The 27,085-nt window shown below is 45.8% G+C and overlaps 1 protein-coding gene across 1 annotated transcript in view; it reads left to right on the forward strand.

Annotated features, from left to right (window-relative positions):
* The first annotated feature begins 17,601 nt into the window (after positions 1-17,601).
* CHST7 (carbohydrate sulfotransferase 7) overlaps positions 17,602-27,085 on the forward strand; it is a 29,433-nt gene continuing 19,949 nt past the window's right edge. Inside the window, exon 1 of the mRNA XM_041742016.1 lies at positions 17,602-19,382. Within this exon, the coding sequence (XP_041597950.1) occupies positions 17,888-19,348 (1,461 nt within the window). The 5' untranslated portion in view covers positions 17,602-17,887 and the 3' untranslated portion in view covers positions 19,349-19,382. The remainder of the gene's footprint in view (positions 19,383-27,085) is intronic.

The raw sequence follows: 27,085 nt of genomic DNA on the forward strand, positions 1-27,085 counted from the left end.
GTTTTAAATTTTGATGAAGTCCAATTTTTATTTTGTTGGTGTTTTGCTGTCATACCAATGAAACCATTGCCAAATTGTTATGAGGATTTCCCCCTATGTTTACTGCTAAGGGTTTTAGGATTTTAGCTCTAATACTTAGGCTTTTTTAAAATCCATTTTGAGTTGGTTTTTGTATATGGTATGAGGCAAAGGCATAGATTCATTCTTTTGCATGTGGATATCTAGTTGTCCCAGCACTATTTGTTGAAAAGCCTATTCTTTCCCCCATTGAATGGTCTTGGCATACTTGTCAAAAATCAATTGGCCATAGATGTGTGGATTTATTTTGGACTCCCAATTTCATTCTCTTGATCTATATGTCTATCCTTATCTACATTGTTTTTATTACCATGGCTTTGTAGTAAGTTTTGATATCAGGAAATGTTAGTCCTCCTATTTTGTTTCTCTTTTTCAAGACTATTTTGGCTACTGATGGTCCCTTGAAATTCCATAAGAATTTTAGGATCACCTTTCTTATTTCTGCAAAAAATAAAAAGGTCATTGGGATTTTGATAGGGATTGTTTTGAACCTACAAATTTCTTTGGTTGATTGTTGCCATCTTAACAATATTAAGTCTTTTAAGCCATGGACATGAGACATTTTTCCATTTATTTAGGTCTTCTTTAATTACTTTCAATGTTTTGTAGCTTTCAGTGTACAAGTCTTTCACCTTTTTAAAAAAGAATTTATTTATTTATTTGACAGAGAGAGAGACAGGTAGAGAGGAAACAAGCATGGGAAGAGAGAGCAAGAGAGGGAGAAGCAGGCTCCCCACTGAGCAGGAAGCCTGATGTGGGGTTCAATCCCAGGACCCTGGGATCATGACCTGAGCTGAAGGTAGACGCTGAGCCAACTGAGCTACCCAGGTGCCCTATCTTACACCTTTTTGATTAAATTTATTCCTAAGTATTTTATTCTTTTGATGTTACTGTAAATGGAATCCTTTGATTTCCTTTTTGGATTTTTCATTGCTAGTATATAAAAATACAACTGATTTTTGCATATTGATAATGTGCCCTGCAACTTTGCTGATTTTGTTTATTAGCTCTAGTAGCTTTTTTGTGTGGGGATTCTTTAGGATTTTCTCTTTTATTGGATGATGTCATCTGTGATTAGAGATAGTTGTACTTCTTTCTTTCCAATTTAGATGCCATTTTTTTTTTCTTGCCTAATCGCTCTGGGCTAGAATTTCCAGGGCAGTGTTGAATTACAGTAACAAAAGGAGACATCCTTGTCTGGTTCCTAATCTTAGAGGGAAAGCTTTTAATATTTCACCATTGAGGACGATGTTAACTCTGAGTTTTTAATAAATGCCTTTTATTATGTTAAGGAAGTTTTCTTCCTGGTTTACTTTTTTTTTATCATAAAAGGGTGTTGGGTAATTTCAAATGCTTTTCTGCATTCATTGAGATTATCATGTGGTTTTTTCCTTCATTCTATTATTGTGCTGCATTATATTGATTTATTTTCATATGTTGAACCATCCTTATGTTCCTGGGATAAACCCCACTTAGTCTGCCTTCGGCTGGGTCATGATCCAAGAGTCCTGGGATCAGGCTCCCTGCTCAGCATGGAGCTTCTCCTTCTCCCCTCTGCCCCTCCCCGACCACTTATGCTTGCTCTCTCTCACTCTCTCTATCTGAAATAAATAAATAAAATCTTTAAAAAAAATCCCACTTAGTCATGGTGGGCCTAACATGTTGCTGGATTTGGTTTTCTAGTATTTCATGGGGAATTTTAAATCTATATTCATAAAGAATAATAGTTTGTGATTTTCTTTTCTTGGAGTTTCTTTGTCTGGGTTGGGTATCAGAATGAATTGGAAAGTGTCATTTCCTTTCCTATTCTGGAAATTTGGAAAAGGATTAGCATTAATTCTTTAAATGTTTGCTAGCACTCATTAACAAAGTCATCTGATGTTTGACTTTTCTTTGATGGAAGTTTTTTTTAAAGATTTTTTATTTATTCATTTGTGAGAGACAAAGAGAGAGAGGCAGAAACAGGCAGAGGGAAAAGCGGGCACTCGTTCCCAGGACCCCGGGATCACAACCTGAGCCAAAAGAAGATGCTGAGCCACTGGTGAGCCACTGAGCTACCCAGGTGGCCTGTCTATTCAAATCTTCTGCCCATTTTTTAATTGGATTATTCTTTTTGGGGGTGTTGAGTTTTGAAGTTCTCTGTGTATCTTGGATACTAACCCTTTATCAGATGTGTGGTGATATTACACATCCGGTCTCTCTGTTGTGTAGTTTTTCCATTAGAGCCTTTCTCATCATAAACTTTAATCGTACTTCTTTTTCTGATAACAGCTTTTTTGAAGAATAATTTATGTACTGCACAATCCACCCATTTAAAGTGTGTGATTTAATGGTTTCTAGTACATTCACAGAGCTGTGCAAAATCACCCAAAATTAATTTTAAATTAATTTTAGTACATTGTCATAAACACAAAAAGAAATCTTGTACTCTTTAGCTGTCACACTCCCGATACCCCACTCCCCTCCCCAGCCCTCCGTGACCACTATTCTGCCTTCTTGTCTTTATAGATTTTCCAATTCTGGACATTTCATAAAAATAGGATCATACAATATGTGGTCTTTTGTGACTGGCTTCCTTCACTTAGTATAAAGTATTCGAAGTTCATCCATGTTGTAGCATGTATCAGCAATTCACTTCATTTTATGGAGGAATAATATTCCATCTATGAATCTACCACATTTTGTTTATCCATTCGTCAGTTGATAGATTTTTGTGTTGTTTCCACTTTGGGCTAGTATGAATGATGCTGCCATGAATATTCATGTACAAGTTTTTGTGTTACATACGCCTTTACTTCTCTTGGATTATATACTTAAAAGTGAAATGCTGAGTCAAATGTTAACTCTATATTTAAATTTTAAGAGACTGCCAGAATGTTTTCCAAAGTGGCTGCACCATTTTACATTCCCACCAGGAGTGTATGTAGCTTCTGATTTCTCCATATCCTCATCAACGCTTGCTAATATCTGACTTTGATAATAGCCATCCTAGTGGGTGTATATTGGTATCTCACTGTGATTTTATTTGTGTTTCCCTGCGAGATAATGATGTTGAGCATATTTTCATGTGCTTATTGGACATTTCTGTATCTTCTTTGGAGAAATGTCTATTCAGATCCTTTACCTGATGCCTTTATTTTTGAAAGATAGCTTTACTGGATATGGAATTCCATATCTAGATTTTTTTCTTTTGGCATTTTTTTAAGGTAAGCTCTAGGCCAAATGTGGGCCTTGAGCTCAAAACCCCAAGATCAAGAGCCGCATGTTGTACCAATTGAGCCAGCCAGGCTCCCCGTTCTGGCACTTTGAGTACATCATACCACAGCCTTTGGCCTCTGTTGTTGAGAAGTCATTGTGAACCAGTTGTATGTGATGTGGTTTCCTTGTACCTGGTGAATCATTTTTCTCTTGTGGCTTTTTGGATTTTATCTTTGGCTTCTAACAGTTTGAACATGATGTATTAAGATTTGGAACTCTTTGTGTTTATCCTACAGGGAATGCATTGAACTTAGTTTGCATGTAGATTAATGACTTTCATCAAATTTGACATGGTTTTAGCCACTATTTCTGAAATGTTTTTTTCTGCCCCCCTCTCCCTTTCCTCTCCTTCTAGTCAATTTCCAGAGTCCTGAAGTGGTTTTGTACCTTGGTCTGTTTTATCATTGCTTTTTGAGGAAGGGATTTGTTGAGTTTCTCACTAAGCCATTTTGGAAGTCCCACCTCTACAGTAGCTGATTTTAATACCTAACATCTCCATATTAAGTGCTAACTACAAACACCTGAAAATAGAAGACACGTGGTACTGGGAAGTAGCTGCTTGTTAAAACATTTTAAAGGATACTCGGTTCTGAATTGCCCATTGGAGAAGGCGTATCTTCAAATACAGTGGTAATATTGGCCTGTGTGATCTGGTAATTCTTCACTGGCTGAACTAGTGTAATCATCTTGCTAAAAGAAAAGTTATGTAGTTCTAAGTAGTTAGTCATGTTGACTAGAAAAAAGTCACACAACAAAGTTGAATTGTACGTATTTTCTTCCTCCAGCAGATGGTGACATTTTATAGAGTACGGATAAATTGTCCAGAAGAACCAGCGACGAGCTACGTGACTAAAATAGAATTATCTTTATCTCATTTCTCCTTTATCTCTATCTTGAACTCCTTTACAAAAAAAAAAAAAAAAAAAAGCATTCATCAAGAAGTTACATCTATAAAAGGAAACTAAGAACAATAAAAAAAAATCATCACTGGGATGCCTGGTGGCTCAGCAGTTGAGCATCTGCCTTTGGCTCAGGGTGTGATTGATCCTGGAATCCAGGATCGAGTCCCCCATCAGGCTCCCCGCAGGAGCCTGCTCCTCCCTCTGCTTATATCTCTGCCTCTCTCTCTGTGTGTCTCTCATGAATAAATAAAATCTTTTAAAAAATTAAAATAATAAAAAATCACTAACACAGACAGTAAAAATTTTTGACTTCTTCAGTGCCTAGTTGCATAGTGTTTTTACTAGATATTTTCTCCCTTAGCCTCAGGTCACATCAGCCTGCCTACATGCAAAAATAGAACAGCCAGAACAAAATGCTAAAGGGGGCAAATGTGTCTTTAAATAATGTCCACCTTTGATTTTCTTCATTTCTTTCTTCCTTGCAGGCCCCTCATTCCTCTCTGTTTCCCAAATTAGTTCTTTTTTTTTAAAGATTTTATTTACTTATTTGACACAAAGATAAAGAAAGCACAAGTAGGGGGAGTGAAAGGCAGGGAGAGAGGGAGAAGCAGGTTCCCCCACTGAGTAGGGAGCTAGACAGGGGACTCAATCCCAGGACCCTGGGATCACAACTTGAGCCAAAGGCAGATGCTCAACCAACTGAGCCACCCAGGCGCCCCTCAAATTAGTTCTTTAGAATTATTTCTCCCTTCTTTTAAGTTCAATGCATTAATGTTTGCTTCCCTAGTTTCTAACCTTGAGTACAGAATCTAATTTGAATTCATTCTTTGGTGTATGTAATTAATAGTTTCCACTTAATGTGCTAGCTACACCAGGGGTATTAAATTCACGAGTTCAAACCAAACATCAATTGAGCATCTCTTATGTTTCAAGTTTAATTACAGAGCTCAGAGTCTGTCTAGTAAGGGATACAAACTCAAATGATATGTAAGAGGTGTTTCAGTGCAGGTTTGTACAAGATTCCATGGGAACTCAGAAAATGAATTATTAAATCTGTTGAGGGAATTTTATATGTGAGCTTCAACTCAGAGTGGTATATCATAAAAGTGCACAAAGGGAATTTCAGGTAGAACAACTTGAGCTCAGATTTGGAAGTGTCCATTAAGCATTTTTGCTAAAACTGGAAGAGTCTGCATAGAACATGCAGCATAAAACACACGCATGCCAACAGAGTTGAAGGGGAGGATGGAAGAGAATGAGGAAGGCAGTGGTGGAAAGTGAAAACATGGAGATTGAGGCCAGACTGTGAAACTCTTAGGAGGCATGCTAAGGAGGAAGAATAGCACTGTCTTATAAAGGTGTGGAGGCACTAAAGGATGGAAGTGGAGAGTCCAATTAAGAGATGATGGATCGAACAAAGCTAGAGAGGAAAAACACAGTGTGGGCTGACGAGTGGTAACATCTTGCAGGAGGGCAAAGACTAATGATGGAGGCATATTTAAGAGAAATTCACATGATAGACTTTGTGGGCTAGGATGAATGACTGGATGTGGTGCCCGAGAAAAGAGGAGGTGTGTACAAAGATGACTGTGAGGTGTCTAATTCTGGCATCTTGGTGTGTAACAATTGGATTGCTCAAAAGAGGAAATTCATGAGGATAGTAGATTTGTGGAGGTTGTAAAGAATTTGGTTTGGGATAAAATGAGTTTGAGGTTCCTGGGAGGCATCCAGGTGAAGCTGCTGAGACAGAAGTGGAAATATAAGAGTAACTAGAATTCAGAAAGAAATCTGAGGGGCGCCTGGGAGGCTTAGTCAGGTATGCATCTGACTCTTTTGGCTCAGGTCATGATCTCAGGGTTGTGAGATCAAGCCCCACATAGGGTTCTGTGCTCAGCATGGAGGCTGTTTGAGATTCTCTCTCTCCCTCTCCCTTGACCCCTCCCCTTGCTCTCTCTCTCTCTCTCTCTCTCTCTCTCTCAAATAAACAAATAAATCTTTTTTTTTAAAAAAAAAGACACTCTGCCCAAAAAATGTTTATTTGCTGATCTGTGTTTCTGTTAGAAAATACAAAGGGACTTGGTGAGTCATTATTGGATTTCAACAGGAAATCACCATTTCTGGCCTTTGGGAGGTAGTAAAGAGGATTGAAAACTCTGGTTGTCCCTGCTATCTAGATGGTGTTGCCCTGCCCTACCCCATGTCTTTGAGTTCAATTTGTCTGTCTTTTAATTGTTTTTTTTTTCTCTACAGTAAAGCACCACACACAGTGCCCACCCCTCCATCCTTGCACTGCAGTTAATTTATGTCATTAAAAACGAGGCTGCTCAGGGGCGCCTCGGTGGCTCAATTGGTTAAAGTGTCTGACTCTTTATTTCAGCTCCAGTCATGATCTCAGGGTCCCAGCTCTGTGCTCAGCAAGGAGTCTACTTGAGACTCTCTCCCTCTGCCCTTCCTTTCTCAATATATAAATTAATTAAGAAACAAAACAAAACAAAAAATGAGGCTGCTCTGATCCAGCCTCTTCTTCTGCCGTATCCCTAATAAAATGTGGAGGCCTCTCCCTGAAGAAAAAAAACTTTGAAAATGTCAAAGCGTGGTGGATACTCTCCAGATTCTCCTTCAGTAATAAAGGAAATGTTCCCCAGCTGCTGGGAGTGGTGCCCACAGAAAGCCCTCAGCTGTCAGCCTCCTCAGGGATTGCCTTGGCTGAAGAGAGCAGCCTCACCCAAAGTTACATCCTTCTATGGGTCAGCCTGCATCTAATAACTGAAAGACATGGGGCCTGTTCTCTCAACTTGGGTCAACTCTGAATAGCCATTACATTGGCAAAAGTCCCCATGTGGTAAACCAAGAGTGTTGCTGAGGTCCTGTTGCAACGCAACCCAGCATCTCCCTCTGCCCAATCCTGCATCCTTCCCGTCCCTTTAACAGGTTTTGATTTCAATAGCCCTCTTGAATAGATCTTCTGGGTGCCTATCTCCATCTCAGAGTCTGCTTCAACAGAGAAGTCAGCCTGTAACAGAAAAAGAAAATAATGGGAATTCCCTCAGTGTCTCTTCAGATAATAGGGACACTGGACTTCATAATATGTATGAGGGAAAAAAATCTTCCCTAGACCTAGGCAAGACAGTGCAAACAGCTACTCTCTGCTATGGTCTTTGGCAATGGTAACATAATTTGCCTCGGACAACTGGTTTAAGGGTTGAGCATTGGCTTGAGCACTTACTTTCTAAAAATAGTGATGGGGGGCCAGGGCTGTGATAATTCTATGCATTATTTACTAGCCCTTTGGACTCTTAACTGCAGATTATCATCTGGCAGACTCTGAAATGGATATCATCCTGATGGAGTTTTTTTTTTTAAGATTTTATTTATTTATTTATTTATTTATTTATTTATTTATTCATGAGAGACACACAGAGAGAGGTAGAGACACAGGCAGAGGGAGAAGCAGGCTCCATGCAGGAAGTCCAATGTGGGACTTGATCCTGGGACTCTGGAAACATGCCCTGAGCCAAAGGCAGATAGATGCTCAACCACTGAGCCACCCAGGCATCCCTAGCCTGCTGGAGTTTTATGAAGAATTGCTCTTAGGACCAACTCCTGTGAAAGGAAAGAGATAGGAAAGTAGTAGGGTTGGGCCAAGAGATAGGTGGAGCTATGATGTAGTCTCAGTGGATGCCTTGGCTGATCCTATGGGGAGCTCTGAAGATGGCCTGGCCATTTAGAGCTGTCTGATTTTGAAGTGAGAGGGCTGGGATCTTATAATCCTGCATTAATCAGTTGTTGGGTGTGGGCCACCCCCAGTGGAAGCACGACTTTAGGCAAGCAGGTCTCTTCAGCTTAGGCAATCCCAAAGGGGGCTGATATCTGAGGGTTGCTTGCCAAAAGCACTCCTGGAAGCTGAAGTAAAAAGTGTTTGGAAGGGGATCTGAGTAGTTCCTTAATATATCCACCACACTGTTTAAAAAGTGAGTAACCACAGCAATCCCCTCTTTATTTTTTTTAATTTTTATTTATTTATGATAGTCACAGAGAGAGAGAGAGAGGCAGAGACACAGGCAGATGGAGAAGCAGGCTCCATGCACCGGGAGCCCGACGTGGGATTCGATCCTGGGTCTCCAGGATCGCGCCCTGGGCCAAAGGCAGGCGCCAAACCGCTGCTCCACCCAGGGATCCCCAGCAATCCCCTCTTTAAAGCAAAAGTTGCAAGAGATGCCAGAAATTGATGTAAATTTACTAACGATAGGAAGCTTTTAAGATACCGCTTTCAATACAAGACAGATCAAATGGACAGAAAGTAAATAAGAATACAGAAGACCTAAATGACAAACTAATAAGGTACATAATTGTGGATGTAACAAGCTTTGCACCATGATAATTGGGAATACAACTTCTTCTCAAGTGCCCATGAAACAGTCATAGACACTGATCGTGTATTAAGTCACAAAGGGAGTATCAGTAGGTTGCATAAGATAGAACTGTTATAAACAACATTCTCTGATCATAATGCAATAAAACCAAAAATTCTACCAGAAAATTTAAAAATCTCTGTTAAGGAATTCCTGAGAGGAAGGGAAATAAAAATGAGATTAGGGAATTTTTTAAAATAATGCTAATGAAAACACTATATATCAGAAATTATTGGATATAATTAATAAAGTGATTGGAGGAAACTGTATACCTATAGACATTGTCAGCAAATGTCAATAAATAAATAATATCAATATCAACAGAGATGAATAAATAACAAAATAAAAATGTATGAACTAAATTCCCAACTCAACACCAGAAAGAGAACAACAAAGTAAAATAAAAGCATAGGGAGGAAAGGATAAAGATAAAAGCAGAAATTAATGGGATAAAAAAGAAAAATAGCATGTTTTTACATCTATTTAGTAAACCAGAGTCCTGTTTTCTTGAAAAAATTAATCAAATTGACAAACCAGTATTGTATTGACTACTATCTCTGGTTTAACATTGAAGAATTGTAGAGATAATGGATATCCTTACCTTGTTCCTGATCTTAGCAGAAATTTCTCTAGTGTTCCAAGAATAAAAGGGGTAGCAGACATATACAAAATCAGAAGTGACATGAGGGAAATAATCAAAGAACAATTTTAAGTTATAAGACCTTTTGTAGACCTCTATGCAAATAAATTTGAAAACATAGATGAAATGGCTAATTCTCTAAGAAAACACATTTGCTAAAATTGACCCCATCAGAGAGACAAGGCCTAAACAAATCAATTTCTTTGAAGTTATAAAAGAACTATCTCACAAAAAAGCAGTTGGCCCATATGGTTTTACAGGAGAAATTTGCCAAACATTCCCCTCCCTCACTCATATGTTTTCTCTCTCTCTCTCTCTCAAATAAATAAATAAATCTTAAAACAAAAGCAAAAACAAAGACAGCATGAAAAAGAAAATTACAAACTAAATCACTTATGAATACTGGTACAACAATACTAACTACAAAGTAAGCAGAGAGAATCCAACATGACATTAAGTAAATAATACTCCATGTCTTTTTTCTTAAAGATTTTATTTATTTATTCATGAGAAAGAGAGAAGCAGAGACACAGGCAGAGAGAGAAGCAGGCTCCATGCAGGGAGCCTGATGTGGGACTCGATCCCGGGACTCAAAGATCACGCCCTGCCCCAAAGGCAGGCGCCAAACCGCTGAGCCACCCAGGGATCCCCCATACTCCATGTCTAATTGGGAGTTGCTCCTGAAATGGAAGTTTGGTTCAATATTATGAAATTTGTCAACATAATATACCATATTAATACATCTAAGGAGAAAAATTCTATGATTGTCTCCTTTGGTGCTAAAAAGCCTTTGACAAAATTCAACTTTCTTTCCTAATTTAAAAAACACACAAGAAAATAGAAATTGATGGATAGATACTTCCTTTACATGATAACATTTGTATGGATGTGTGAGTATGCACACCTTAATCCTAAACCTAGCATCTTACATAATGAGAGTCACTAGGGGAACTTCTGCTATGATCAGGAGCAAGGTAAAGATACCCATTATCTCCATGACGATTTACCATTAAACTTAAGGTGTTAGCAAATAGAATCAGACAAAAGAGATTAATTAGTGACTTAATAATTTGAAAAACAGAAGTAAAACCATTTCTTTTTTTCCTGTCATTTAACTTCTTTCCTTATTTATTTTTTTAATTTATTTTTTATTTGTGTTCAATTTGCCAACATATAGAATAACACCCAGTGCTCATCCGTCAGTCCATTTCTATTTGCAGGTGACATAATACACCTGGAGACCTTTACAGAGTCACTAATAAAAACTAACTCAAACAATGAAAGAATTCAGTAAGTTAGCAGGATATAAAATTAACATACAGCAAAAATTAACATATAGGAACCAACTGCTCTCTGTATACAATAACCAGGTAGCAGATGTAATCTTAGAGAAAAAAATCCATTTACAATAGAAACCAAGAAGATAAAATACTTAAGAATAAATTGAACAAGAAATATCCTTATCTATACCATGAACATTTAAAAACACTTCTGAAAGGCACAAAAGTAGTCTTAAACAAATGGAAAGATATTCCTTTATCATGGATAGGACAAGCCATGTCAGAAAGATAATTCTCAGGATGCCTGGGTGGCTCAGTGGTTGGGCATCTGCCTTCAACTCAGGGTGTGATCCCAGGGTCATGGGATCGATTTTCCTCCCTAAGTTATTTTTAAAATGTACCACACTCTCAATAAAATATACCTGTGAGCTTCTATTCTGGACTTAGGTTGATACTAAAGTTTATATGGAAATATTAATTTGCAAGAATAGCTAAGTGGCCTAAGTTTCTTGAACTGGCCATGTTCTCTTCTGCTACTCCATTCCCACCTCATTAAATTTAGTCCATCTCCACCTTCAGATGTCAGCTTGGGTGTCCCTTCTGGGAAGCGTTTACTACACACACGCACACACTGGCTGTCTAAGGCAGGCCTTTTTCTTATGCTCTCTCACAGAACTTGGGTTTCCCTCCTCCACAGCATTTGGCCCAGTTTGGAGTTATTCACACACTGGGAGACTCATTTGGTTAAAGCTGGCCTCCTTTCTTAAGCTGGGCAGGTCATGAGAGCAGGGATAGGGACTGTGCTTCTCCCCATATATCTCCTCAGCCTCACACAACCTCAGCAGGTGATTGCATTTAATGCATATTTTTGAATAAATATCAAGATATGAAAAAAATGCAAAGGGAAGGTCCAGCCACTTTTGAGGAAGTTTGTTCTCCAGACCCAGGGTTTTAAAAGCATTAAAGATGTGACTTTAACACATCTATTCATAATGTTTGAATCCTCATGAAAAAGAGAAAAAGTACCAGAATAAATGAATCAAAAGGAATATTTTTTGCATTTGCCCAGCCCAAATCCTCATTTTTTTTCCTCAGCTGAGCCTACAGATTCTGCTTTCCCCAGTTCCATCCATCCCTTCCTTTCCTACTGCTATCCACTTCCAGTTTTCCTCTCCTTCTGTCCCAGTAGGTCTTTCTGCCTCAACCCCCATCCACCAGATCACAGCAAGATGGTTTTTGGAAAGTCTTTGCTGCTAATATTACTTACTCCCTCAATAAAAATAGTCAGTAGTTTGCTTTCAAAGACCAAAGATTTTTAAAAAGTGCTTCCTCCCATCAGTTAGGCAGACAACAGATACCTGTTGAGCATCTACTATGTGCTCGACACCATCCTAAGCTCTTGCATTCAAAACTCCTAATGAGTCAGTCTACAAGCCTTCATGATTGTCTTTAAGACCAGGTGGAACCAGGATGGATTCCAAGCAGAGGAGTGACATGACTGAAATAAACCACTGATTCAAAATCAGTGTCAGGCAGGGGCCCTTGGGTGGCTCAGTTGACCAAGCACCTGACTCTTGATTTCAGGTCAAGTCATGATCTCAGGATGGTGAGATGGAGCCCCGCATGGGCTCCAAGCTCAGCGCGGCAATTCTTTCTGCCCTTCCCCCCAGAACCCTCTCTCTCTCTCTCTCTCAAATTAACAAATAAATCTTTAAAAAAATCAAAATCAGAGGACAGCAGAGTGGAAACAGAGAAAGGCTAAGCAGTTTTTAGAGATAGGACAGAGGATGATCACCTGGGCTAGGGTGGTAGTATTGGCAAGGGAGAAAAATGAATGCATTAAGGGAACATGATGAGATAAAACCAACCTGACTTGGCAATGGGTTGGGTTGAGGGAAGGGGGCTGAGGGAGGGGGAGGTGCCAAAACCAACACCTACATTTCTGATTGCATCATGGGAGAGATGATTCCCCCATTCACACATTAACACTGAAATGACCTTGAGGCCACCAAGAAGGAATGTCAGGCAGGCAACTGGATTTCTTTTTTTTTTTTTTAATTTTAAAAGATTTTATTTATTTATTCATGAGAGACATGGGAAGAGAGGCAGAGACATAGGCAGAGGGAGATGAAAGCTTCCTGTGGGGAGCCTAATGTGGGACTTAATCCTGGAACTCCGGGATCATGCCCTGAGCCAAAGGCAGACACTCAACCACTGAGCCACCCAGGCATCCCAGCAAGTGGATTTCTAGGTCCAGAGCTCCAAGGAGAGGTCTGGGCAGGAAATGTCTATCCATCTTATACAATTTAATTCTTACAATAACGCTGCAATAACGCTCCTAGTAGGATCACTGTTTTACAGAGCCTGGTCTCCCAAACGCTTTGCTTTGCTCTGAAGGCACAGCTGTGAAATGGGAGGAGAGTGGGGCCAGTATGATGTCCTAGAAATTGAAAGGAGTCAGTGTGGAGGCGGGAGCTGTCAGGTGTCAGATGCTATTGGCAGGTCAAAGAAGATGAGATGTGAGGATGTCCTCTGGGTTCAATAACATGGAAGCCATTGATTAGCTTAGAAAGGGCTGTTTGTACAGCAGTACAGGCCGGAATCTAGACTGGAGCCCGCTGAGGAATGAGGAGGAGGTGAGAGCAGGGGGAGAGCAAGTATAAACAACTCCAGCAAGGAGCTGGGCTGTGAGGCTTGGGCGGAGGAAGCCGCGGTGCCAGGACAAAGGAGCATCGAAAGGCCCGGCAGAGGGGTGCAAGTCCAGGCTGGAACCCAGCCAGGCTCGGCACTTGAGCTCTACACTTCGGCCTGGGGCTGCGGCCCGAAGGAAGGAGTACTTCTTTTAAGGCCATTTTTGAAATTTGTGTGCCTAGAGCAGGCACCTTCTGATTCTCATTAAAGTATGTGTCAGCAGTGCTTGTACTGCAAGAGGATGTGAACTGATGGGATTTTTTTTTTAAGAGATACATTTAACTATGTTTATTTTTTATTTTATTATTATTTTTTTATTTTTTATTTATGATAGTCACACAGAGAGAGAGAGAGAGGCAGAGACACAGGCAGAGGGAGAAGCAGGCTCCATGCACCGGGAGCCCGACGTGGGACTCAATCCCGGGTCTCCAGGATCGCGCCCTGGGCCAAAGGCAGGCGCCAAACCACTGCGCGACCCAGGGATCCCCCCATTTAACTATGTTTAATTCGCCCATTGGTGAGAATACTCCAGTTGAGAGTATGTGGCTGAATTAACAGGAAAGAGGAGTGGTGACTGATAGCAGGTGCTGGGACATACTCTATTGTACCAGAGAGAAAGCGGCAGCAGGTCCACTCGATTAGGTGTGATAGAAATCACTTTACAGGGGATCCCTGGGTGGCACAGCGGTTTGGCGCCTGCCTTTGGCCCAGGGCACGATCCTGGAGACCCGGGATCGAATCCCACATCGGGCTCCCGGTGCATGGAGCCTGCTTCTCCCTCTGCCTGTGTCTCTGCCACTCTCTCTCTCTCTCTCTCTCTCTCTCTCTCTGTGACTATCATAAAAAAAAATAATAAAAAATAAAAGAAATCACTTTACAGGGGCGCCTGGGTGGCTCAGGTCATGATCTGGATCCTGGGATCGGGGCACCCTGCTCAGCAGGGAGTCTGTCTCTCCCTCTGCCCCTCCCCCTGCTCCTGTTCTCCCTTTCTCAAATAAATAAATAATATCTTTAAAAAAAAAAAAAAGAAATCAGGGATCCCTGGGTGGCGCAGCAGTTTGGCACCTGCCTTTGGCCCAGGGCGCGATCCTGGAGACCCGGGATCGAATCCCACGTCGGGCTCCCGGTGCATGGAGCCTGCTTCTCCCTCTGCCTGTGTCTCTGCCTCTCTCTCTCTCTCTGTGACTATCATAAAAAAAAAAAAAAAGAAATCAGCTTACAGAAAACAACTTTTTTCTTTAATTGAAGTATAGTTGCACAATGTTAGTTTCAGGTGTACCACACAGTGATTGACAACGCTTACATTACCCTCTGCTCCCCACAAGGGTAGCTGCCATCTGCCACCATACAATGCTACCACAGTACCATTTGATTCCCGGGGCTGTGCCTTTCATCCCCATGACTGATTCATTCTGTAACTGGAAGCCTGGACCTCTCTGAAAACAACTTTATTTCTGATTGAGCTTTTTGCTGGGCTGGCAGTTTGCCTTGGTAATTCCTAGGGTTTCTCTACAAATAGGGGTGTGCCATAGATCTGGGATCTTAGGATCATTGGGTTTTGGTCCACACAGCACCTGAGCCACTCCTTGAGATCTGCTCTTCCCTGAACCATTGCCACGAGGAAGAGCTCAGATAGACCCCAAGCCTAGTATCTTACAATATGCACATCTATTATTTCTCACAATTCTGTGGGTCAGCTAGGTGGGTCTTCTGGGTCAACTCGACTGGGGCTGGAGAATGGAGCGTCCTCCTACTCAAAGTGTGGTCCTCAGAGCAGCAGCACCCAGGAGCCTATTAGGGATGTAGGTTCTCTGGCCCCACACCAGGCCTAATGGACCTGTTTCCCCATTTTCACAAGATCCCCGGATGGTTTATGGATGCCTTAAAGTTTAGGAAACACCTGTCTGGGCTATCCTCTCTCATCTGTCTGGCAGTTGGCAGGCTGTTTGGTCTAGGCGCCTCAGCTAGCACAGCCTATTCTCCAAGCCACGTGGCTAGCCCAGGCTTCTTCAACTGGTGATCTCAGGGTTCCCAAGAGCAGCTGGGGGGGCTCTTCCCCATGGTGAAAACATTTTTCAAGCCCCTGCTTGTGTCATGTTTATTACTGTCCCATTGGCCAATGCAAGTCACAAGGCCATCCCAGAATCCGTGTGAGTAGGCACTGCCAAAGGGTGAGGAGAGAGAAGGGGAAAATTTTGTGGTTATTTAAAAAACCGACCACACCCTCTGCGACTGGAGTTTTGGCTTTTGGAAAGAAACACCAGCGACTTTTTTGCATTCTGCTCAGCCACATTCCTCCCTTCAGGTGAGCGGAGAGCCATCTACTTGTTTAAAAGAGGAGAGGAAGGAAAAAAGTAAAAACACAGGGAAGGAGAAAAAGTGACAGCTTCATATTGGAAAATAATATCCCTGCCACAAGGGAAAAGATGGGTACAGAGGTAAGTGGATGTATGGCTCGGATAGCGGAAAGTGAGAGCTTGCCTAACAGTTTCATTTTCTCTATGAAGTAGGAGGTAAGTTCATCTGCTGAAACCAGGGAGGGGGGTGCAGAGGGGGTATCAGAAGTCTGAGGAGAGCAGAGCAGGTCTGAAATAGTCATAATAGAACCTGAAACTGGGAGTTGACATGGAAAGTGTAGGACTTTAGGGACCATTTGAGGTTGATGATTTTAACTCCATCTGTCCTGTGGAGGACCTACAACTGTGTTTGCAGGTACAGAGAGAGCCCAAAGCAGGGTTTAACAGGGGGATGTTGCTAAATGAGTAAATGAAAAGACAGAGAGTTTAGATTATTGGCAGAAGTGTTATTAAAATAACGGTCTGGGGTCTCTTAGCCAAATAGAAAAAAATGGGAATAAAGTGGAGGTACCAGTCAATGAGGATGGAGGGTAGAGAAGATTTGAACAAATGGCCGAAAGGCCAGGACTTGTGGACAGATGGAAGGATGCTTCAGCTAGCGATTTCAGATGTGGAGTGGTTTCTCTGATTAAAAGGCCAGAGATTGGGCACCTGGGTGGCTCAGTCCATTAAGCATCTGCTTTCAGCTCAGGTCATGATCCCAGGGTCTGAGATCAAGCCCCGCACCCAGCTCCCTGCTCAGTGGGGAGTCTGCTTCTCCCTCTGCCTCTCCCCCCCACTGGTGCTCATGCTCTCTCCCTCTCCCCACCCCTGCAAAAATAAATAAATCTTTTAAAAAAGGTTAGAGATCTTTGTGGAGATGTTCCCACTTTTCCAAAGTGAACACCTTCCCCTGGTGGAGATGAGTAGATTTGCTTTCTATCTTCCATTAACCTTACAACACCTTCCTCCAAGGAGGTGTTCATTATCCTACTGAAATAGAGCAAAAATGATCCCTTTTAGTTCTCTTTTGGATTTAGGGAACTTTAGGCTCACTTTTTCATCCATCATTCATTGCATAGTCTTGCTTATGGGTCCTTTTAAACACTGAACCCCCCAGGAAGTCCACATCCTATCGTTCTAGCTCCGTCAATGTCTTTTGCTCAGGTGTCAGAACAGGCTAGATTACGCGGTGGTCACAAATGACACCCAAATCTCACAACGACAGGAGGTACAGAGATGCTAAAGATTATCTGCATTTTACAAGTGAGTAAACCGATCTTCAGAGGGTCTAGAAATGTGCTTAGCCTTCAGCGGTCAAGCCCTTAAGGAATACACCATTTAAAAGTTCACCGGATGCCTGGGTGGCTCAGCGGTTGAGCATCTGCCCTTGGCTCAGACTCAGATCCCGGGGTCTTGGGATCGAGTCCCACATCAGGCCCCTCGCAGGAAGCCTGCTTCTCCCTCTGCCTATGTCTCTGCCTCTCTCTGTGTGTCTGTCACGAGTAAATAAATTCAAAATAAGTTGACAAAGGCTACACCTTAACGATTAATTGCTCTGCGCGAAGGAGTTAGCGTCTCCAATTCCTCCCGCCCACCGCGCAATGAGCAATCGAGTATCTTTATCCCAGGGGAGAAGTTGTCGCATCCAGACCTCTGTAACACCCACCCTGGGGCTGACGGGGGCGCTGGATGTGGATAGCGACCAGGAGCCCCGCTCTCGACAGTACAGAGGCGCGTCTGCCAAGAGCAGAGCTGACCAGGCAGGGGATATAAAACAGGAGAGGCGGCGGAGTTCTCCGGGTGGGGTCCAAGTCCGGTCACTGGGTACATTCTGTACACACGAGCCCCTCCCTGCCCTGAAGTCAATTCATGAAGACTTAACTGCACTACGGAGCGGCTGGGGAAAGGTGGGGTCTGGCTCGGTGCGCCCCAACCATCATCCGCACCCCGCCGCAACCCCGCCCAGATCTGGCAGGGCCGTGGGCGATCCCGGGCGGGTAAAGACGCGGGGAGGAGCGGCGAGCTCGAAGGCGGGGCCGGCGGCCGCCAAAGCAGCCAATAGGCGGCTACCCAGCGGCGGGGCTGAGAGAGAGGGCAGGGGCGCCGCCACCAGCACCACCGTCTCCTAAGTTCTCGGTTGTGGATGCACGGCCCGGTCGCTCCGCTCCCCATCCCCCCGGCGCAGTGGGGCCCGAGGAGGCCGGAGGAGCGGGCTCGGACGGGATTTCGGAGGAAGGGGAGAGGACGGGCGCCCCACCCGCTCGGAGGGTGGGGGGCTCGGTGAACCATGAAGAGCCGGCGGCGGCGGCGCCGGGAGTATTGCAAGTTTGCGCTGCTGTTGGTGCTGTACACGCTGGTGCTGCTGCTCATCCCCTCCGTACTGGACGGCGGCCGCGACAGCGACAAGGGCGCCGGGCACTGCCCGGGCGTACAGCGCAGCCTGGGAGTGTGGAGCTTGGAGGCTGCGGCGGCGGGAGAGCGAGAGCAGGGCGGGGAGGCGCGGCCGGCTGCGGAGGGGGGCGCGGGCCAATCCCCCGGGGCCCCGGGTAACCTCAGCGGCGCCGTTGGGGAGGCGCTGTCCCGCGAGAAGCAGCACATTTATGTGCATGCCACCTGGCGCACCGGCTCGTCGTTCCTGGGCGAGCTCTTTAACCAGCACCCGGACGTTTTCTACTTGTACGAGCCCATGTGGCACCTATGGCAAGCGCTGTATCCGGGCGACGCTGAGAGCCTGCAGGGCGCGCTGCGCGACATGTTGCGCTCGCTCTTCCGCTGCGACTTCTCGGTGCTGCGGCTGTACGCGCCACCGGGGGACCCCGCCGCGCGCGCCCCGGGCGCAGCCAATCTCACCACGGCCGCGCTCTTTCGTTGGCGGACCAACAAGGTCATCTGCTCGCCGCCGCTGTGCCCCGGCGCACCCCGTGCCCGCGCTGAGGTCGGCCTCGTCGAAGATGCAGCCTGCGAGCGCAGCTGCCCGCCCGTGGCTCTACGCGCCCTGGAGGCCGAGTGCCGCAAGTATCCGGTGGTGGTCATCAAGGACGTGCGCCTCCTCGACCTGGGCGTGCTGGTGCCTCTGTTGCGTGACCCCGGCCTCAACCTGAAGGTGGTGCAACTTTTCCGCGACCCACGGGCCGTGCACAACTCACGCCTCAAGTCCCGGCAGGGGCTGCTGCGCGAGAGCATCCAAGTGCTGCGCACCCGCCAGCGAGGCGACCGCTTCCACCGCGTGCTGCTGGCGCACGGCGTGGGCGCTCGGCCCGGGGCCCAGGCCCGCGCCCTGCCCGCCGCCCCACGCGCCGACTTCTTCCTGACCGGCGCGCTCGAGGTGATCTGCGAAGCCTGGCTGCGCGACCTGCTGTTCGCGCGCGGCGCGCCCTCCTGGCTGCGGCGCCGCTACCTGAGGCTGCGCTACGAGGACCTGGTGCGGCAGCCGCGCACCCAGCTGCGCCGCCTGCTGCGCTTCTCCGGGCTGCGCGCGCTCGCCGCGCTCGACGCCTTCGCGCTCAACATGACGCGGGGCGCGGCCTATGGCGCCGACCGACCCTTCCACCTGTCGGCGCGCGACGCCCGCGAGGCGGTGCACGCCTGGCGCGAGCGCCTGAGCCGAGAGCAGGTGCGCCAGGTGGAGGCGGCCTGCGCTCCAGCCATGCGTCTGCTGGCCTACCCTCGCAGCGGAGAGGAGGGCGACCTGGAGCCGCCGGCGAATGAGGAGAAGCCGCCTGAGGCCGAGGTGGACGGCGCCACGTAGCACCCCCGCACCGCGCCCCCGGGGACGGATCCGGGTAAGGTGGCCCCGGGCGGGACGGGGGCATGGAAGGGTTTTGGGGGAGCTCAGACCAGCCTGCAGGGGGAAGTGTGTGTGGGGGGTGGATGCCGTCCCAGATCTCACCCCGTCTGAATAGGTCCGAGCGGGTGGGAAAGCGCCGCTGGTAGAATTTGGAAGAGAGTCGTCGGGATCTCCAGCTTAGCCAGCTGCCCCCTCCCCAGGGGAGGGCCCCCGAGAGGGGTTAAGTTTGCCTTGGGCGGCACCCAGGTGTCCGCACTCCCAGGTCCCTCGGTGAAGTAGGCGTTAAGGTCTGTCACCCGTTGGGATTGGGGCAAGGAGAGGGAGAGAGAAGAGGGGTTGGAGAGGAGGGAAGAGGTCTGAGAAGAGTAGAGAAGGTTTGAAACAGCTATAATGGAACTTGACATGAAAGATAACTGATTTCCGGGACCATTTCGAAGCTGATCGACTTTATCTTGACACCGATCTGTTCCTGTGGGGAAACTTTGCAGCAGTGTTTGCAGGCACGGGGAAAGCCCGAAGCAGGGTTTGGTGCAAAGTTAGCGACTCTCCTCCCTACCCGTAATCTGTTCCCTACTTCTCGGCTCCCGTCTCTCTAGAGCGCCGCTCCGGGTCTCTCCTAAGTGACCAGGCATACTGGTGTAGACAGGCCTCTCGTGCAACAGTTTTTGCACGTGTGTGTGTCTCCTGCTGTGGTATCGCTGCAGAGTGGACTTGGCTTTCCCTTGGCTCATGGAGCATCTCCCTGCCCCCCCCCGCCCCTCACCCCCTTGCGCGGCTGGCGTTTGCAGGATATTTGACCATATCCCATCCACATCAGATCACAAAAGCTGCCTAATCAGCTTCCTCCATCCAGTGCCGGCCAGACCTTAGGGCTGGGCGTTCTGCACTCAGCCCCAATCCCTTTGAGAGATGGAACCTTACAGGGGCAGTAAGTAGCAGCCTCGGCTGTGCAAAGACCTCCTCCTTCCCCAATTTTTTGTGTTCTGTCTCTTTTATAGAGCGTGCATCCTAAGATGCTAAGGCGGCGGCATGTGACCCCGGCATGTGGTCAGTGTCTGGCCACGCCGTTGTTGGGCTGAGGAAGGAGTTTGTTCTGCATGACGGTGACCTTAGCAGTCTAGTTAGTGGTATGGGAACGCGTTAACCCAAACTATTTGACTTGGAAGAGGGCAGCCTTCTGCACTGCGCTGCCAGAGGAGGAGGAAAAGCTCGGCTGGGTGGGCGGAAGTGACTTAAGTTTCCATTCATTATTTTTTAGTGTAATTCGGTATTCCCCTGGGATGAAGCTCAGAGGACAAAGTTGAAGTTGTTAATGAAGATGGATTTTTGTTGTTGTTTAATAGACCAGGGTTGCTGAGTGCTTTCGGAAGCTGACTGCTTTTTCTCCCAGTAATCAAGTATTGAATGGTTTTCTTGGCCAGTTTGGGTAATTGCTAGGAAGTCTGTGTTCTTTCCTGATTTCCAGAGCAAAGGAAGGTAAAGGCACAGGGTGACTGTCACATCTTAACAAAAACATCCTTTCATCTGCTAATCCTGTTTTTGCAGATGTAAGTAACATAATGGCCCCTCACCCTCCCTCCCAGGCTTGAGGAAAAGCCTCTCAGGGCGAATTGGGCAGCATTTTTCTGGCGTTAAGAACTGCAGATCTCCCAGAAACCTTTATTGTTTTCATTTTTACTAACATTTATTGAGCTCTGACAGGAGCAAGGTAAGAAAGAGGATAGAGAGGAGGAGAGAGGGTATAATCTGCATCTCTAGGAAGTTAGAATCTGTGTGGGTGACAGTGACTATGGGGCAAGACACTGATGCCGCTGCTCGGAAGGCCACTGAGGCTTCCTTTGCAGGGCTGCAGGGACTTCTCGGAGCAAGCTCTAGGCTCTTCAAATACTTTAGTGACCAAGCCCTTCTTCCCACACTTCTGCTGGAATTATTAGACAATTACCATGTCACCACCAACCAGTGGATTTGTTAAAATGTGGGTGTTCCCGATTCCTGGAAAGATGACGTTATTGACCCACTGATGACCTTCCAAAAAATCTGTCTCCCCTGGGGAAGGGGTTGGATCCTCTTGTGCCATGCATGGAGTTAGGCATTGTACGTGTGTCATTACTTTCACCCATTATCAGTTTTACAGATGAGGAATCCGGGACTCAGAGGATTCAAGTAACCTGCCCAAAGTCACTTGGACTGGGGAGGGGGGAGCAGCATTGGTGTTAGACTCCCCACCGCCGCCCCCCCAGCTCAGAATTTCCCCTTACCTGGCCCCCCTTAAGGTCCCCTGGCAGCACCTTTAGCACCTCAGCTAGGCTAAGACGATAGGCTGGGGTGGGGTGGGAAACACCCTTAGCTTTATTTATTTATTTGTTTGTTTGAAAGATTTTATTATTTATTTATTCATGAGAGACAGAGAGAGAGAGAGAGAGAGGCAGAGACACAGGCAGAGGGAGAAGCAGGTTCCATGCAGGGAGCCCGACGGGACTCGATCCCGGGACTCCAGGATCACACCGTGGGCTGAAGGCGGCACCAAACCGCTGAGCCACCCGGGCTACCCCACACTTAGCTTTATTATTAATAGGCTCTAGCAAACTGAACAAATCAATAAAATATCCCCGAGCTGCCTACAGCACCTCTACAGGAAAAGCGGGTGACTCTACAGCCGATCTACCCCCCCCCCCTGCAAACCCGGGCCTCATCGCAAACCCCTGTTAACTGCACGGTGGAAAGTTTGCTCCGTGGTGAGTCACAGATACGCCAGGTGGAGTTGTCTCACAAAGGAAATTTTATTTGCGTCGAATAAGGAGATCACGGGGGAGTAACTTCCAAAGCCTTGAGTCCCCCAGCAAGGGTGAACGGGTTCCTTTTAGTTAGTTAGGTTAGGATGAATCTTTAGATAGGGGAGCCTCGTCATCACCTGCAGCGGCAGGCAGGAGGCCGCGCATGCGCCTGAAGGAAATCTGCGGGTCCCTGCTTTGTATGTTACGTGAAGGTGGCTTGAGCTTCTCCTTGGGCGGAGGTTTGAGTGTTACAATGAAGTAGAGGTAGTGGGCGGCGGTTCCCGACCCCTCCTTCCAGACATCCCTCGTGGTCCATCGGCGGCGCAGGTGCGAGCTGCGAGCGGAGTGGGGGATGGGGGGCGCGCGCGTGTGTTTGTGTGTGTGTGTGTGTGTGTGTGTGTGTGTGTGTGCGCGCGCGCGTGCGTGTGTGCGCGCGTGTGCTCAAAATGGCCAGGGCGGCCTGGGCTGGCTGGAGGTCTTGCCAGGGCAGTCGCTATGGTTCGCCTGAGTTAGAGAGAAGCTGGAGAGAAGGGCTTAAAGAAAAATGTAGGACAGGTCAGTGAGCACAGGCAGGTGGCAGTTAAGGTCAGGCCTTGGGGGTCTAGCTGGTGGTACCCCTAGCTCAGCAGCGAAGGGGAGAGGGCTACACACTCATTAACCTGGGCAACTTCTGGAAGGTCCATAGCTGACAGCCAGGATTTGGCAGGGAGGGAGTCAGGACACTGTTTTGCAGGACTGCGTGGGGACCACAGCACCCCGAACCAAGTCATCAAGGACTCAGGCCCTTTCTATCCCTTCCACCCTCTTGGCTTTCAGTCACCAGCTTCTCCGGCTGTCACAAGATAGTAGCCTCAGCAACGAGCATCACTTCCTCACAACTACGCAGGGTTGTTAAGAGGCAGGCAGGAAGGAAGCTAGCTGGCTAGTAAGGAAGGGGTGGAGGAGTTCCCTCGTGTGTCTCTCCTTCCATCTGGTAATAAAACCTTCCCAGAACCAACCCCCCCACCACAGTCGACATCCTTTTATTTCTCACTGGCTAGCACTTGGTCACGTTGCCCTCACTGGCCCAGTAAGTGGCAACAGGGAAAACGGGCTTGTCCTGATTGGCTTAGATCCCTGGTTCTCAGCCATAATGTCAGTACCTGAGTTCCATCCCCAGGGATTCTGACTTCATTGATCTGGGGTGGGGCCCAGGCATTGGGGTATTCTGAAAGCACCCTGGGTGATGGAGCTGGACAGCCAAAGTTGAGAACCGTGGCCTGGACGGGTCCTGGTTCATCGTCTGGGTGGGGCTATTGCCACTGGAACAAGATCCGGATGGGGGCTGGAGGGCCATCGAAATTTATGTCAAGGAACTTGGAGCCATGAGGCTCCAAGCAGCTGGAGGGCGTTCATATGGAAAGGGAAAAACGTCTTCAGGGATTCACAGCTCCATTTATCACCCTCTCACATTCCTTTAAATGCTTTGTTATCCCTAGCTTCTTAGAACCTAATAATCCATCATTGTACACACCATCCACTACTATTCCAAACAGTTAAATGTGCTGTCCTGTCCCTTTCAGCATGTCTCCCCTTGACCTCTGTCCTGAGGAGGCCCCAGGATTTCATTCTGGTAGGTATTTAAGACACCTTGGTCTTTGTTCTTGACAAGATAAATGAATCATTTGAACGAATCTAGGGAAGGAGGTAAGTGCACTGTAAACTAATAATCCAACGTTCAGAAAGCTTTCTCTAAGGAAGCCATCGGAGCAGAAAAAGAAATGACCAGCTACCACCAAATCCCCAAGTATTCTCAAAGTCATTCTATCTTAATCAGGATACTAAGCCCCAGCTTATGTATAAATGTCACCTGAAGGAGATCTCTTGCTTAAATAGGCATTCATTAAACATTGTCCCCACCCCCATAGAATTTCTCATTCAACAAAATCCATTTAAATTCCCTATCAGGAGTTCCGGGTGGCTCAGTCGGTTAAGCACCTGCCTTCAGCTCAGGTCATGATCCTGGGGTCCTGAGATTGAGCCCCGAATAGGGCTCCCTGCTCAGCGGGGGGTCTGCTTCTCCTTCTCCCTCTGCCTCTCGCCCTGCTCATGCTCTCTTTCTCTCTTAAATAAATAAATAAATAAATAAAATCTTAAAAAAAAAACAAAAACTTCCAATCCTAAATCCAATCTGGTGCTGTATTCAAGCCAGAGGGCTGGAAATTAGGATGGGGTGTGTGTATGGGGGTGGGGTACACATAGATACCTGAGTGGCAGAGCCACATAATGAGATAGAGCAGATTTTTTAAAAACACATCCATATTAAAATCCTTATTATTCCCTTATGAGGTTAGTGCTGCCTTTGATCAAGACATTCTTGGAGCTCCCCTGTGGGGCTGTCTTCCCAGGTAGGACCCCCTCAGTTGATGGTGGATTTGGTGTTTAGGGAAAAATCAAGACTCCTCAAGTCTGGTGAGTGAGGCAGGGGAGGAGGCTGGCCCTACCAAAGTGGAGGCATGGCCACACAGTAGTTACAGAGTCATTCCTTAGTGCATATGGAATTGATTTTTATGTGAGGGTTCAGGAACCCAGGCTTTTAGGGCTTGGCTCTCCTGGTTGCTTCTTGATTGACCTTGGGCAAGTCCCTAAAACTTTTTGGCTTTAGTGTTCTTGCCAGTAGGAACGAAGGTTAAGAGGATTTCCAGGGTTTCTCGAGCTAAGGGAAGGTGATGTTTATTGCATGCCTGTTTTGTGCACTGTGTTACTTGCTTCATGTGTGTTGTGTGGAGTTAGTCCTCATCTCAGCTTTATGAGGTACATATAGCATCCCTGTTTTGGGATGGCAAAACAGACCCAGAGAAGTTGGGTAACTGTCCGGAATAACACAGCCAGAGGATTGAAATCAGGTGCTCTCTATTTTGAAACTGACACCCAAAACTTTTTTTAGAGATAATACAAGCACATGGTGGAAAAAGAGATTAACAGTTACAGAAGGATATAAAATAACCTCCAGTCTTAACTTTCTAGAAGCAACCACATGCATTTCCTAGAAGAAATACATTTCTTGTGATATTTGTCTAGAAACACTTTCTGCAAATTCAAACATATTTTGCCCTTCTGGGGGTAGCTATAAATCTTTTAGATTTTAATTACTTAAAATTTTTAATTGAGGGGCACCTGGGTGGCTCAGTCGGTTAAGCATGTGCCTTCGGCTCAGGTCATGATCCCAGGATCCTGGGATTGTGTCCAACACCGGGTCCCTGCTCAGCGGGGAGTCTGCTTCTCCCACTCCCTCTGCCTGCCGCTCGCACTGCTTGTGCACTCTCTCTCTGTCAAATAAATAAATAAAAATCTTATTTTTTTTAACTGAGATATAATTAACATATAACATTGTATTAGTTTCAGGTGTACAGCATAGTGATTCCATACTTGTGTATATGGTGAAATGATCACAGTCTAGTTAACATCCATCACCACTTGTAGTTACCTGCTTTTCCTTTCAATGAGAACCTTAAAGATCTACTCTCTTACCAACCTTGAAATATGCCATACAGTATTATTACCTACGGTCACTGTGTTGTACACTACATCTCCGTGAATTGTTTATTTTATACCTAGAAGTTTGTACCTTTTGACCCCCTTCACCCATTTCGCCCACCCCCTGCCACTTGGCTCTGGCAACTACCAGCCTGTTCTCTCCATGAGTTTGTTTTTTAGGTTCCACATGTAACGAAGACCATACAGTATTTGTCTTTTTCTGGCTTATTTTATGAGCATAGTGTCCTCCAGGTCCATCCATACTCTCACAAGTGACAAGATTCCCTTTTGGTTTATGGCTGAATGATACTCCATCCATTCAGCCTTTGATGGACACTTAGGTGGATGCCATGCGTGTCTTGGCTATTGTAAATAATGCTGCAGTGAACATGGGGGTGCAGATATTGTTTTGAGTTAGTGTTTTTGTTTCCTTTGGGTAAATACCCAGAAGTGGAGTTCCTGGATCACATGGCAGTTCTATTTTTAATTTTTAGAGGAACCTCTGCTCAGTTTTCCATGGTGGCTGCACCAGTTTACATTCCCACCATTTGTGGGCAGTAGTGGTGCTTGGCCATAATGGATTTCTGTTGCCACCTACTCAAGTCCAGAAACATGATAGCTACGATGAGATTATAAAAAACGTGGCTTTGAAGAAGATGGTGAAGGGAATTCACAAGTTCCAGATTCTGAATCCCTCTTTTGAACAAGTACTCGAACTGGGTCAGGTGCCGGAGAGCTCACACCCGGGGAACGTGTTTGCTGTTTCCATCCCATCCCCACAGGCTCCTGCCACCAGCCCAGGGCGGGTAGCACCTGTGTCTGAAGAGTCTCCATATGGACTGCATTTAATAACTATAAGGGCATATGTTTCTTTCCGTAAACTATTTAGCTAGATTTTTGGGAACTTTTTCAGTGTCTATGTGCTCATTAAAGAGGGGAGGGGAGGTTGCTTTTCATTCTAAATTTTTTTTTAAATGTTGACTTTTCCTAGACTAAAATTGTATATGCTTTTTGGTAATTTGAAAGTGAGAATACTGGCTGCTGACTGTTGCCATCATGTTCTTACAAAATCATTTTCCATTTTCTGTGGAATGTTCCAGCAGCTAGCAGTGTCTAAAGTACTGCTAAGTTCATGCATTTATCCTTTAGAGGATCAGTAGTGTTTAGGGAAAGACTTATGGACTTAAGCAAGAAACCTAATGCTAGCTCACTGTACTAAATCTGTACCTATCATATTAAACTTAATGATGAATTATTTAGCTTTTGTTTAGGGGTTTTTCTGGTGATCTCTTATGAATAACCTTTTTTCCCAAGATTTTATTTATTTATTCATGAAAGAGAGAGAGAGAGAATGTGTGTGTCAGAGACCCAGGCAGAGGGAGAAGCAGGCTCCATGCAGGCTCCTTGC

The sequence above is a fragment of the Vulpes lagopus genome, chromosome X, assembly GCF_018345385.1.
Source record: "Vulpes lagopus strain Blue_001 chromosome X, ASM1834538v1, whole genome shotgun sequence".
NCBI classification, from domain to species: Eukaryota; Metazoa; Chordata; class Mammalia; order Carnivora; family Canidae; genus Vulpes; species Vulpes lagopus.